Raw genomic sequence first — 13114 nt, forward strand, 5'->3', positions numbered from 1 at the left:
TCTGGAGCCCGGCTGTGGCCGCCGGTAGGGGGTGGAGGCACCTGAGCGGTCGTCAGCTCAGCGAGCGTCTCAGCGCAGCAGCAGCTAGCAGGTCCAGTCCAGGCTCTCCCTGACGACCGTGACCGGCGCGTCGGTGTCGTCCTCCTCCACCTCCATGCCTATCCTCGGCGCCGTCCCAGGACGCGGCCGGGTCCATTTGCGGTAGCGGCCGAGGAGAGGAGAGCGGTGGGGCAGAGGCCCGGCCGGGACCGGGAGCGTTCGCGGCACGGCAGTCGAGCAGCCCTGCCGTGCTGTCATTCTTCCTGTCCTGTACGTACGGTGCGGAGCGACCTCGTCACGCGTTGGCGCGGGTGACGCGCAACGCGACGGACCCGGTGCGGTGCGGTCGCGTCGTCGTCCGCAGGCAGCAGGACGGACGGAAGGAGGCCCGTGCACCGAGTGGACGGCCCGGGGTTTTGCAGGCTGCTGCTGCCAGCGCTGATCAGCGAGCCTATTCGGATTCGCGGTCTGCCCCGAGGTATTCGGATTCGTGTGTGTGTAGTAGCGTCCTCTCTTAGAAGTTAGAACGGGGTGTGCGCGCGATGTGTGTGTGTGTGTGTGTGTAGTAGCGTCCTCTTCTTCTACGCTTGACTACACCGGCGGCAGTAGCATTGTCAACTCCGTTTCTTCTGGCCTGTTTTCTTTCTTTTGCACGTACGCGAGTAAAAGGCGTGGTGGCATCGTTGAAAACGCGCGCACTCGAGAGTCACGCGCGCCGGTCGGCGGCACTACTCCAACGCACGCACCCGCCGGCCGGTCCATACAGGATGCACGCCCAAGGTCAAAAAAGGGAGGGGGTAGACGCTCTCGACCGTCAGTCTCAGTCAGGTCTTGCTCACTCCACGCCTTTTGCGGATTGGGAACCTTTCTTTCTTTCTCTCCCTTTTTTCTTTGTCGGCTGTGGCTCAAAGTGTGACGAAACGGAATGATTTGGGGGCCGAGAGCGTCCCCACCCCACCCTCCTAGTCCTACCATACGAGTACCAGATCACCCCCTAACAGCAGAGGCTAAGCCAGGCAACTGGTAGTATATGGGAAGTACGTAGCGCGTAGTGCTGGGAATTGGGCCGGGCCAGACTGGCCCGGTCCAAGCTCTTCGTTCTTCGTGCTAAACAGATTCGTACGTCATGAGTGAAAAGCACACCGACACATCCATTGTAGCCCGGCGCCAAACACATTTAATGCGATCGGTCATTTATGATGTGTCGGTTTTGAGCCAGGCGCGGGATCCACTCAAGTGGGTTTCCCTTTGGCACACTCGCCCTGTACGGGTTTCGCCAAGCCCGATTTCAGGCTCGGTGCTGTGGGCTTCGTCCAGGGGTGGATTCTTCCAGGTAGACGTAACTTATCTCCTCCGACTGACTAGCGGACCCCAGTTGACAAAGGTATTTAAATCAGAATTTTTAAATCCATGATATGGTATCTGAAAAACCCATGTTATTTAAATTAAGTTTTTTTACTAGCCAACATCTCTCGGCAAAAAAAATGAATACTCTAGTATTATCTAGTATCATCTCCGTACTCAAATATTTGTCGTCCGTTTGATTGGAGGGAGTACTATACTACGGCTATACAAGAGACGTAGACGTCCCGACGACCATGTACCAGTACACCAGACCATGCACGAGGTACGCAGCAGGACGTACAATGCGCGCGCAGCATGATGCATGCGTGCGTGTGTGCGTTGTGTAAATTGGCACGGTCACGCCGACGTACACGTACGTACTACCAGGGTCCAGGACGCAGCCTGCGCCGCTGCGCTGCGTCAGCAAAGACCGACACAGGAAGGAGGTGTCGTCGGTCCGGCGGTCTCCGGCGGGCGGGGCTGCAGGTCTTCCCCCCATCCCCCGTCGGTCTGTAGCGGTCCACGCAAGGACCCGAAACGTACTCCGCGCGCCGCTGCTCTGGCTGGCTCTGCGGCTCTGCCTCGTCTTCTCCCACTCTGCGCCAAGGCAAGGCTGCCAAGTACTGGTACTGGGTGGTTGGCGTCGGCCTCCGGAGCCGCGCGCGTCGCGTCGGCCTGCGGAAGGAATGGATGGATCCGGGCAGATCCACCCCACGCGGCCACGCCTGAGCCTAAGCGTCCTCTCAGTCCAGTCCAGTCCCGTCCCATCCACCACCACCACCTCGAGTCCTCGACCGCGACGAGAGGGGTAGCGCAGCGGTGGCGTGGCGTGGCGCGTCGCGCTTGGCAGCACGCGTAGGCACGCACACGGCTTTCTCTCTTTCTTCCTCTGCTGACTGACATGTGGGGGGAAGGGTCAAGACGGGGCTGAGACGCAAAGGCAGCGCGCGCAGCGCAGGTGCAGGACGACGACGGAGAAAGAAAGAGGGCTGGCTGGCTGGCTGGCCTGGGAGGCTGGGACGGACGACGGAGGAGTGACTCCGCTGCCCGGCATCGGCAGGCAGCGAAGCATGCTTGCACAGATGCGGCATCATGGCATCGCCCCTCCTCCTCGAAAGGTCGGCATCCTTTTTAGCCCGCCCAAGCCCAAAGGCCACCACCACTCGACCATCACAGTTCGCTCCGTCCTGCTACCCAGCTACAACGCGCCACTCTTCCTCACACTACGACGACGCCTTGCCACGGATTCGATCGTCGCCGCTTGTCTGCCCTATCATCTCACTCCCCCCGCCCGCTTGCTTTTATATCTGGAGCTTCCCACCAGCAAAGCCTTGGCATTGTGCTTCCTTGCTTTGTGTGTGGCGCGCTCCAGGTGCCAGCCCCAGGAGAGAAGACAAGCCGAGGTGTGGTTTATCTGTTTGTTTTGCACATTCCGCCTTATTGTAACCTAGCTATAGGCCAAGAGAAGCTCTGAGTCTTGCTCGGCATTGCCGTTCGTATCCGCGCATACTCACTCTTGCATGCTTGCGTCCATTCACCACCAAGCTGTCTTGTCGTTGCCGCCCGCCCATGCTTCAGCTCGGCACAGTTGCTTGCATTGCATTCCAGGTTTTCGCGACGACGGGGCTTCTCCAGAGCATGTCAGGACTCAGGAGCCGGCCGGCGCCAGGTGGCGTGCACGCCGTCGATCGAGTTCATTCGATTCCAGGCTTCCAGCACGCTGCACGCACGTAGTAGCTAGGTGGAGAGGAGCATTCTACGTACCACTGCGCGTTCGTGTAGGCAGGCCCCTAGCTAGCTAGCTAGCCCTGTGCTCTGCGTGCTCCTGCTGGGCTTTACTCCTACTCTGCCTCGTAGTAGTCGTAGGAGGCCTGGCCATGGCATGCGCGGCGTGAGGACACAAAAGCCGCCTGCTTTCTTGGGAAAAGGCGGGGTCGTGCTGTGGTCGCCATGGCATGCATGGCCGCATGGGGGGACCCAGTCCCACACCTCATAGCCCGCGTTTAGGCACTAGCAGCTTGGTGGAGTAGTACAATGTACAACTACGACGACTGCTGCGAATGCGTTTGGGCGGGTTGGGGCCGGGTCTTCTTCTTCCACCTGGCCTTTTTACTCCACCCTCCTCTTTGCCTGCTGTTCGCGAAACGGCAACATCTCGCTTGCCATTTACCACTCTCGTCCTCTCTCACAGTGGCATGCAGGCGCGGTAGGGTAGAGTTCCTCACTTCTCGCCCATCAACGATGACGAAGTGCGCGTAAGCTGCTGCTGGGAAACGGAGATTGGATAGATTCGCCGGGGGTCTTGTTGGCTTCAAGAGAGCCCGAGTTCTCCTTTTTCCAGCTTGGGTCTGGTACGCCATCTCTGGGTCTGGGGACTGTAGATGATGACGTCCTCGTACGAGAAGGCCACGTCGGGTGTCCTGAGGAACGCGGCGGCGCTGCTCGACGAAATGCAGCTCATGGGAGAAACGCAGGGTGAGTGTGGTTGCTACTGCTTGCTCTGCTGCTCATGCAAAGTTCTGTATTCTTACCCTGTCCTTTCCTTTTCCGTCAGGTGCCAAGAAGGTGATCAACTCCGAGCTGTGGCACGCGTGCGCGGGGCCGCTGGTCTGCTTGCCGCAGCGGGGGAGCCTCGTCTACTACTTCCCCCAGGGGCACAGCGAGCAGGTTAGTTCGAATTGAGTGGATTCTCAACATTCTTTTTCTCAAGAGAGGTTTCCGAAAATGTTACTGCTGCTCTGCATATGGATTACGAGTTTATGACCTGTGCTTGCGATACGAACTGTCGATGCTGAAGCTGTTCTTTTTGCAGGTTGCTGCTACCACTAAAAAGATACCCAACTCTCGCATCCCAAACTACCCGAGTCTCCCGTCGCAGCTGCTATGTCAAGTCCACAACATCACTTTGCATGTAAGTGTAAATGGCACTGCTAGTTCAGTTCCTAATGTTTGGGGGGGTACTCCAATGCCTATTCGCTAACAGTTAATGCTCGACTTGCACAGGCTGACAAAGAAACTGATGAGATTTATGCCCAGATGACCCTGCAACCAGTACACTCGGTAAGTGAACTGTGGACGCTGCATTGGTGCATAGCCTGTAAGTTTCAGAGTTTGGCCTCAAAAATGTAATTTGAGGCTTTTTATACAATAGTGCACACCAGTTTTGTCTCTAGTAGCTACCAACAGAAAGCACTGTAGTAACATGCACTGCCTTTAGAAAGCACCAGTAGCTATGATTCAGAAGCTGATGAATCTTTTAATCCTGGCATCCTGCCGACCATTTCAGGAAACTGATGTGTTCCCAATCCCAACGCTCGGTGCTTATACCAAAAGCAAGCACCCCAGTGAATATTTCTGCAAGAATTTGACTGCAAGTGATACAAGTACGCATGGTGGTTTCTCGGTGCCACGGAGAGCTGCAGAGAAGCTGTTTCCGCAGTTGGTACGATATGCTTGTCCAACTTGCCTTTTGCACAGTTCACTATTTTTCTTTTCAGCTTCAGCTCATACCCATGTTTTCAACCCTCAGGATTATTCAATGCAGCCTCCTAATCAGGAGCTTATCGTTCGAGATCTGCATGATAACATGTGGACATTCCGTCACATTTATCGTGGTAGGGTCGGACACTGTCTGACTTGGTCTCGCTTAGTTCGTGAATAAAAATTTGCAGGATATCTTTGGTCCACTTGTCTAACACTCTCTTGCCTTGATGTTTCTTGCAGGCCAGCCAAAGCGACATCTTCTAACAACTGGATGGAGTCTTTTTGTTGGTGCGAAACGGCTTAAAGCTGGTGACTCTGTCTTATTTATCAGGTCAGCATTTAAACCGAGTAACATGTATAAGTCTATTCTTTGCCTTAAGGCAAAGGCACATGACACTGTTGTGAAACTAAATCTGTTATGGTTGGTTGAATGCTGTTAGGCAGAAACTGGGTTTATTCATGATCTCAATGGAATAAATACCCCTTATTAAAAAAATGTAATGTTTCTCAATCATATCAAAGGGTTACAAAATTGATCACCATGTAGAATCTTTCCTTCAATTTATTTTATGTTGCTGTAATGAAGTAAATACCATGTGATCTGTATGTTATTTGATCACCAAATTAAATTTAAACTTCATAGTTTTTCAGTGTCTCATTACAAGCTATGTACCAATATGTGCTAATATTTCCCAATGCCATTGTAAAAGCAACAACTGATGCATGATCCAATCCAGAGTATCATAATCTACCAAATAATAATCTTTCTACAGTGCAAAGCCACCAATGACAGAAAAATGCTGGTGCAGGGATGAGAAGTCACAGCTCCTTGTGGGTGTTAGGCGGGCCACCAGACAACAACCGGCTTTGTCATCATCCGTCCTGTCTACTGACAGTATGCACATTGGTGTTCTTGCTGCTGCAGCTCATGCAGCATCAAGTGGTGGCTCGTTTACTGTTTACTACAATCCTCGGTATGTAATTTATCTAATCATTTTACTTGTTATTTAGCACGCTTTTCTCGTAGGCATATTTACATACATGTGTCCTTGAAATCTCTATAGGACAAGCCCGTCGCCATTTGTGATTCCTCTCGCAAGGTACAATATGGCCACATATCTGCAACCATCAGTTGGAATGAGATTCGCGATGATGTTTGAGACGGAGGAGTCAAGCAAGCGCAGGTTTGTCTTCTCTGCACTTAGTCTTTGTATGTAGGTTGCATGTTCTATTTCTTGTTCTGTGTTCTGAATTTTACTGCATCATCTGTAATTAATGTTAGTGACTTAGTGTCAATGTAGGTAAACACTCTTTTAATGTTCAAAAACAAAATATTACTGGAGCGTGTCTTCATCCTAAGCTTTGCAGAAAGAATAAATCAGATCTTTTCATGCTACCTCTAAAATATGTGTTCTCGGATTGAATGTAAACTATCCATTTAAGTTAGAATTTGTAGAATTGAATTTCAGCTTACTATATGATGAGTACTTCTGTGCCATGACCATTTGAAACCAAGCTGCTTTATATTGCAGATGCACAGGTACAATTGTGGGAATTAGCGACTATGAACCGATGCGATGGCCAAACTCAAAATGGCGCAACTTGCAGGTAGAATGGGATGAACATGGGTATGGAGAAAGACCTGAAAGAGTTAGTCTATGGGATATCGAAACTCCAGAGAACATGGTTTTCTCTTCCCCATTGAATTCGAAAAGGCAATGTCTTCCTAGTTATGGAGGTACTTCTCTACCATTCAGTAGGTTTCTTTTGGATGAAGCTGTAATCTGAAACAATTTCTACCTTTTCCATCTGCAGTTTCTGGCCTACATGTGTCATCAATTTCAAAGCCACAAGGAAGTCCTTTTGGTAACTTGCAGCACATGCCAGGGATCAGTTCAGACATTGCTTTGCTGCTTCTCAATCAATCTGCCCAGAACCTCGGGAGTTCAATTGCTTGTCAACAATCATCATTTTCCAGCATTATTCAAAATGCTAAGCAAAGCTATTTCCCTCCAACGACATTAGGTGCTTCCACTGGTTGGAATGAATCTCAGCAGCAGTTAAACGCCCTTGGTATTCAAAAAGGTGATCAAGTAAGCTGTGATGTTCAGCCAGGTATTGATTCAATCACTGCACCGGAGATGAATGTTAAACCAAGAGTCCCAAGAAGCACGGATTCATACTCAAGTCAGAGCATTTCGGATCCAAACAGCAAGAGTGACCCTAAAACAAAAACGCGAAGGAGCAAGAAGAGCTCGTCTCACAAAACCATTTCGGATAAATCTGAGATTTCTTCAGTACCTTCTCAGATCTGTGACAAGCAAAGGCATGGTTCAGAACCAACATCGGCAGACTTTGAAGCAGAACAAGCTACCTGTGGGAACAATGAGGATTCATCTGGTGCACTCACACGTGGTGATTTTGCTGGAGAGCTACAAGTTCAGCAGGTTGAACAAGATGGTCTACTTCCACCACCGAAGTTAGAGTCATCAAAGTCACCTGATGGAGGGAAGTCCGTCAGCTCGTTCCCAAACCAAGGGTGTTTCTCACAGTTCTTTGAGGGTCTGGATTGGATGATCCCGCCTTCCTGCTACCAAGACTCCAATGGCATCCATTCAGTTACCACATCGGATAGCATCTTTAATCCGTCTGAAGGTATACCACCTTCCACAATGAACGCGGACGGCATGGACGCGTTCCAAACCTCTTGCCTTTCCGAGTGCTTTCCTAATTCCATCCAAGAATTCATCAGCAGTCCAGATATAAACACACTGACATTTATGTCGCCTGAGATGCAACATCTGGATGCCCAACACGACGGCAGCAACTTGCAGAGCACGTCCAACTCCTATGTGCAGATGAGCTTCTCGGAGGAGAGCCAGAGTGCATCCTTAAGTGGCCTACACATGGAAGCTGTCCATATCAACAGCTCCTGCCTTCAACCACTGGCGACAGGGAGCTTTGATGCAGGGACGTTCTCAAAACTATCAAACATAAAAGAATGCCAGGCCTTGCCTCTGCAGGAGATTCACAACAGCTCCATGGGAACACCTTCGTGCAGTATGGATGCGGCGGCGGTCGAGTACTGTATGGATCGAAGTGTGAAGCCACTGAAACCACCGGTCCGGACATATACAAAGGTGCACTGAAAAGATCTTTAAAATGAAAAAATGTGTTTTTTCTCTTTCTTTTTTTTGCTTATCATGCTTTCCATGATGACAGGTTCAAAAGTTAGGATCAGTTGGAAGATCTATCGACGTTACACGGTTTAGAGACTACCATGAGTTGAGGTCAGCCATTGCCTGCATGTTTGGACTACAGGGGAAACTGGAACACCCTGGCAGTTCAGACTGGAAGCTTGTTTATGTCGACTACGAGAACGATGTTCTCCTCGTTGGAGACGACCCGTGGGAGTAAGTACTCTATTAGCCTTCTTTGCCCTTAGTCCTCTGTTCGTTTTCGAAACAACAACACCAACAACAATGTATGCATAACCTTACGGTGCTTCTTTCTTCCTCTTGGCAGGGAGTTCATCAACTGTGTGAGATGCATTCGGATCCTGGCGCCTTCGGAAGTACAGCAGATGAGCGAGAATGGCGTGCATGTCTTGAACGACTGCATGCAAATGGCTTAGAAAGTCAGGGCTATATGTCCTGCGCAGCCTGCACAGTGTAACGTCGCAAATACGAGAAATGAGTGTTCTTCGTAGCCACGCAGCGGCTCTTCTTGTAAATAAAAGATACATCACGTGCATCCAATTCTCTGAATGCTTTGATTCTTTTCTAGCACGAGAAGAGACCATTATTATATGGCGGTGCATTACAGGTCTATTTTCTATTTTTTCATGCAATGACTTAAATTATGAGCTTACGAGGAAGGGGGTGATAATGTATCAAATTATCCCATCTATTTATTTATTATATTAATACAAGAAATTTAAAAAAAAATCTTCGTCTGGATGATATAGAAATCATGAGATTGTTTGGACTGACGATGTGACGATCGTAAATAATATGGCAACGTGAGGTGCAAACCAGTAATTTTTTTTTAGTAAACTCCGTGCAAACTAACTAACAAAAGTCACAAAAAATCTAAAAAAAATATATGGATGCATTTTTTTGCCCATTCTATCACTGTATAAAATTATAAATTCAAATTTATTATATATTAAAATATATAAAAAATAAAATTCTAAAGTAATTTTCACTTTTTTACATGTCAGATTTTTTTTCCTTTTTATATCTCTTAACATATTGTATATTTGAACTTGAAATTTTATATAGTGGTAGAGTAGGCAATAAAGTACATCTAATTTTTTTTGAGATTTTTTTTAACTTTTGTTAGTTGGTTTGTACGGAGTTTACACGGAAACTTGTTTTGCACCTAATACGTTGCCAAATAATACAACATCTATCAAATATGAGACCTAAAAACAAGTCGAGAGTAAAATTATCTATGTCAAATATAACGCCTATAAGCAATGTTTTAAGCATGCTCGGATTGAGGACAAGAAGCCAAGTTATAAGCATGCTCGGATTGGGTTGGAGAAACAAATTTGTTAACCATCCCTTAAAAATTTAATTGGGACCTCACACCATTGTAGCTAAGTCAAAGTTGTGGCTCTGTAGCAATGATCTCAGAGAGCGTGAGCATGCTATGTTGCTTAGACGTTGATGTAGCTACTTCTCCAAAGATGAGGTTGTGGATATTATTGCCCACTAAAACTTTGCTCTTTCCCGCTTGTCGTGGTCTTTGTCTTCGTCTAGCTTCCCTTTCACGTTAGTCTTGTCCTGATCTATGACGGAGGTTAGATCACGGTCCTTCACATCCAACGACTGGATATTTGTTGAATGACTGGTAGGGGTGAAAGGGAAATGTGCCCTTGGGCCATTTCTAAGTATTTTGGTGATTGAGTGCCAACACAAGTACTTAAATGTGAATCTATGCCCATGGATGAACAAATTGCAAATCAAGAGCTAAGGTATGTTTCTAAGTCTCAGTACATTGGTTTTATGTACTAATATACTTGTCTAAATATCAGAAACAGGAAGAAGAAGAAAAGAGGAGAGTTGGCTGTGTACAACCAAGAGGCTGTTTCGGTCTGGGGCACCGGACTGTCCGGTGGTGCACCGGACAGTGTCCGGTGCGCCAGGCTGCCTCGGCCGAAGAGGCCGCTCTCGGGAATTTGCTGACGGCGTACGGCTATAATTCACCGGACTGTCCGGTGTGCACCGGACTGTCTGGTGAGCCAACAGTCGGCCGGGCCAACGGTCGGCCGCGCGATCTGCGCGGGACACGTGGCCTAGCCAACGGTCGGAAGGGGGCACCGGACTGTCCGGTGTGCACCGGACATGTCCGGTGCGCCAACGGCTCCCGCATCTGCAACGGTTGACTGCGCTGTTTAAGGAAGGAAATCGGGCACCGGACAGTGTCCGGTGCGCCCGACGACAGAAGGCAAAGATGGCCTTCCAGATTTGTTCTCAACGGCTCCTAGCTGCCTTGGGGCTATAAAAGGGACCCCTAGGCGCATGGAGGGGGACACCAAGCATTCCTACAACCTTTCTAAGCACCAAGACATTGATCTCGCGCATTCGATTCATTGTGATAGCATATAGAGCTCTTGTGGAGTTATGAACTCTTGGAGTTGTGTTGCGAGCTCTTGTTGCTGCTTGTGTGCGTGTTGCTCTGATCTTTTGAAGTCTTGTGTGCGTTGCTCATTCCCCCCTTGCTCTGTATTTATTTGTGAACTTCAATTGTAAGGGCGAGAGGCTCCAAGTTGTGGAGATTCCTCGCAAACGGGATTGAGAAAAAGCAAGCAAAACACCGTGGTATTTGATAGTCGCCTAGAGGGGGGGTGAATAGGGCGAAACTGAAATTTACAAATATAAACACAACTACAAGCCGGGTTAGCGTTAGAAATAAAATCGAGTCCGCGAGAGAGGGTCAAAACAAATCACAAGCAAATAAGAAGTGTGACACGTGGATTTGTTTTACCGAGGTTCGGTTCTCGCAAACCTACTCCCCGTTGAGGAGGCCACAAAGGCCGGGTCTTTTTCAACCCTTTCCCTCTCTCAAACGGTCCCTCGGACCGAGTGAGCTTTCTTTTCTCAATCACTTGGAACACAAAGTTCCCACAAGGACCACCACAAGATTGGTGTCTCTTGCCTCAATTACAAGTGAGTTTGATCGCTATGAAAGATTGAAAGAAAGCACGATTGCAAAAGGCCAAGCGACAAGAGCGACAAATAACACACGGATCACTTTCTCTCTCAAGCCACTAATCACTAATGATCTCTTTTCTCAATTGTGAAACTTGGAGAGATGGAGGCTTTGAATGTGTCTTGGAATGGATTGCTAGCTCTTGTATTGAATGTTGAAGATTGGAATGCTTGGGTGTTATGAATGGAGGTGGTTGGGGTGGTATTTATAGCCACCAACCACTTCCTAGTCGTTGGGCCATTCTGCTGAGCGCGGACGGTCCGCGAGCCAGGTCCGGACGGTCCGCCCCTGTAGATCAACGGCTGAAAATGCAACGGTCAGCAGTAACGGCTATATCAACGGCTATATTGCATTTAATGCGTCGTCAGATGTCAGACAGAGCCAGTCGCGGACGGTCCGGTCGTGCACCCCGGACGGTCCGCGAGGCCCCTTATAATTCATTTCTCCGAACCCGTTACCTTCGGGTTTTTCGGTTTCTTACCGACCGGACGGTCCGCGCCTGAGGCCGGACGGTCCGCGCGAGGGCTCGGACGGTCTTTGCTTTTCCTTCGGACAGTCCGTAGTGGAAACTTGTGTTCTCGCATTGGTTCTGTCCGAGGGTCATTCTTGTGTCGCGGACGGTCCGCGCTTGGCCTGTTTTTCCAAAAAGCTTCTCCTGTCCGGGATAATCTAGGGTATTCCGGACAGTCGATTTCGTATAGTTATAGATGAACCTTTGGTACCTGTAGAACATATAATCTAGAGCAAACTAGTTAGTCCAATTATTTGTGTTGTGCAATTCAACCACCAAAATCAATTAGGAAATAGGTGTAAGCCTAATTCCCTTTCAATCTCCCCCTTTTTGGTGATTGATGCCAACACAAACCAAAGCAAATATATAAGTGCATAATTGAACTAGTTTGCATAATGTCAGTGCAAAGGTTGCTTGGAATTTGTGCATGAATTGTTTCTTTCTTATATAACATTTTGGACTACGCTTGCACCACATGTTTTGTTTTTGCAAACTATTTTGTAAATCCTTTTCAAAGTTCTTTTGCAAATAGTCAAAGGTAAATGAATAAGATTTTGAGAAGCATTTTTCAAGATTTGAAATTCTCTCCCCCTGTTTCAAATGCTTTTCCTTTGACTAAACAAAACTCCCCCTAAATGAGATCCTCCTCTTAGTGTTCAAGAGGGTTTTGATATATCATTTTTGAAATACTACTTATCCCCCTTTTGAACACAATAGGATACCAAATGATAAAATTCTTTGAAAACACGAAGTTTTTTGAAATTGGTGGTGGTGCGGTCCTTTTGCTTTGGGCTCATACTCTCTCCCCCTTTTTGGCATGAATCGCCAAAAACGGAATCATTAGAGCCCTAGAAGTACTTTCTTCCCCTTTGGTCATAAATAAATGAGTTAAGATTATACCAAAGACGAAGTCCTTTTGCTTTCTCCCCCAAAGATGGAGAGTGGCATGGAGCGATGGCGAAGGATGAGTTACGGAGTGGAAGCCTTTGTCTTCGCCGAAGACTCCAAATTCCTTTCAATATACCTATGACTTGGTTTGAAATAGACTTGAAAACACATTAGTCATAGCATATACAAGAGATACGATCAAAGGTATATAAATGTGCTATGTGTGCAATCTAGCAAAAGAAATTGCGGGAATCAAGAATATTGAGCTCATGCCTAAGTTTGGTAAAAGTTTGTTCATCAAGAGGCTTGGTAAAGATATCGGCTAATTGATCTTTAGTGTTAATGTAAGAATTCTCGATATCCCCTTTTTGTTGGTGATCCCTAAGAAAATGATATCGAATGACTATGTGCTTAGTGCGGCTATGCTCGACGGGATTGTCGGCCATTTTGATTGCACTCTCATTATCACATAGCAAAGGGACTTTGGTTAATTTGTAACCGTAGTCCCGCAGGGTTTGCCTCATCCAAAGCAATTGCGCGCAACAATGGCCTGCGGCAATATACTCGGCTTCGGCGGTGGAAAGAGCGACCGAATTTTGCTTCTTTGAAGCCCAAGACACCAAGGATCTT

The 13114-nt window shown here is 48.2% G+C and overlaps 1 protein-coding gene across 4 annotated transcripts; it reads left to right on the forward strand.

Moving 5' to 3' along the window:
- The first annotated feature begins 1574 nt into the window (after positions 1–1574).
- Positions 1575–8736, forward strand: LOC100383226 (uncharacterized). Of its 4 annotated transcripts, none has more exons than XM_008670169.4 (14): positions 1575–2786; positions 3575–3858; positions 3938–4050; positions 4196–4294; positions 4387–4443; positions 4670–4825; positions 4913–4994; positions 5107–5197; positions 5676–5840; positions 5931–6050; positions 6399–6604; positions 6682–8006; positions 8089–8279; positions 8392–8736. In XM_008670169.4, the coding sequence occupies exons 2-14, from the start codon at positions 3765–3767 to the stop codon at positions 8498–8500; spliced, it is 2808 nt and encodes a 935-aa protein (XP_008668391.1). In that variant the 5' UTR covers positions 1575–2786; positions 3575–3764; the 3' UTR covers positions 8501–8736.
- Positions 8737–13114: the final 4378 nt, after the last annotated feature.

This window comes from Zea mays, chromosome 2 (genome assembly GCF_902167145.1).
Source record: "Zea mays cultivar B73 chromosome 2, Zm-B73-REFERENCE-NAM-5.0, whole genome shotgun sequence".
NCBI classification, from domain to species: Eukaryota; Viridiplantae; Streptophyta; class Magnoliopsida; order Poales; family Poaceae; genus Zea; species Zea mays.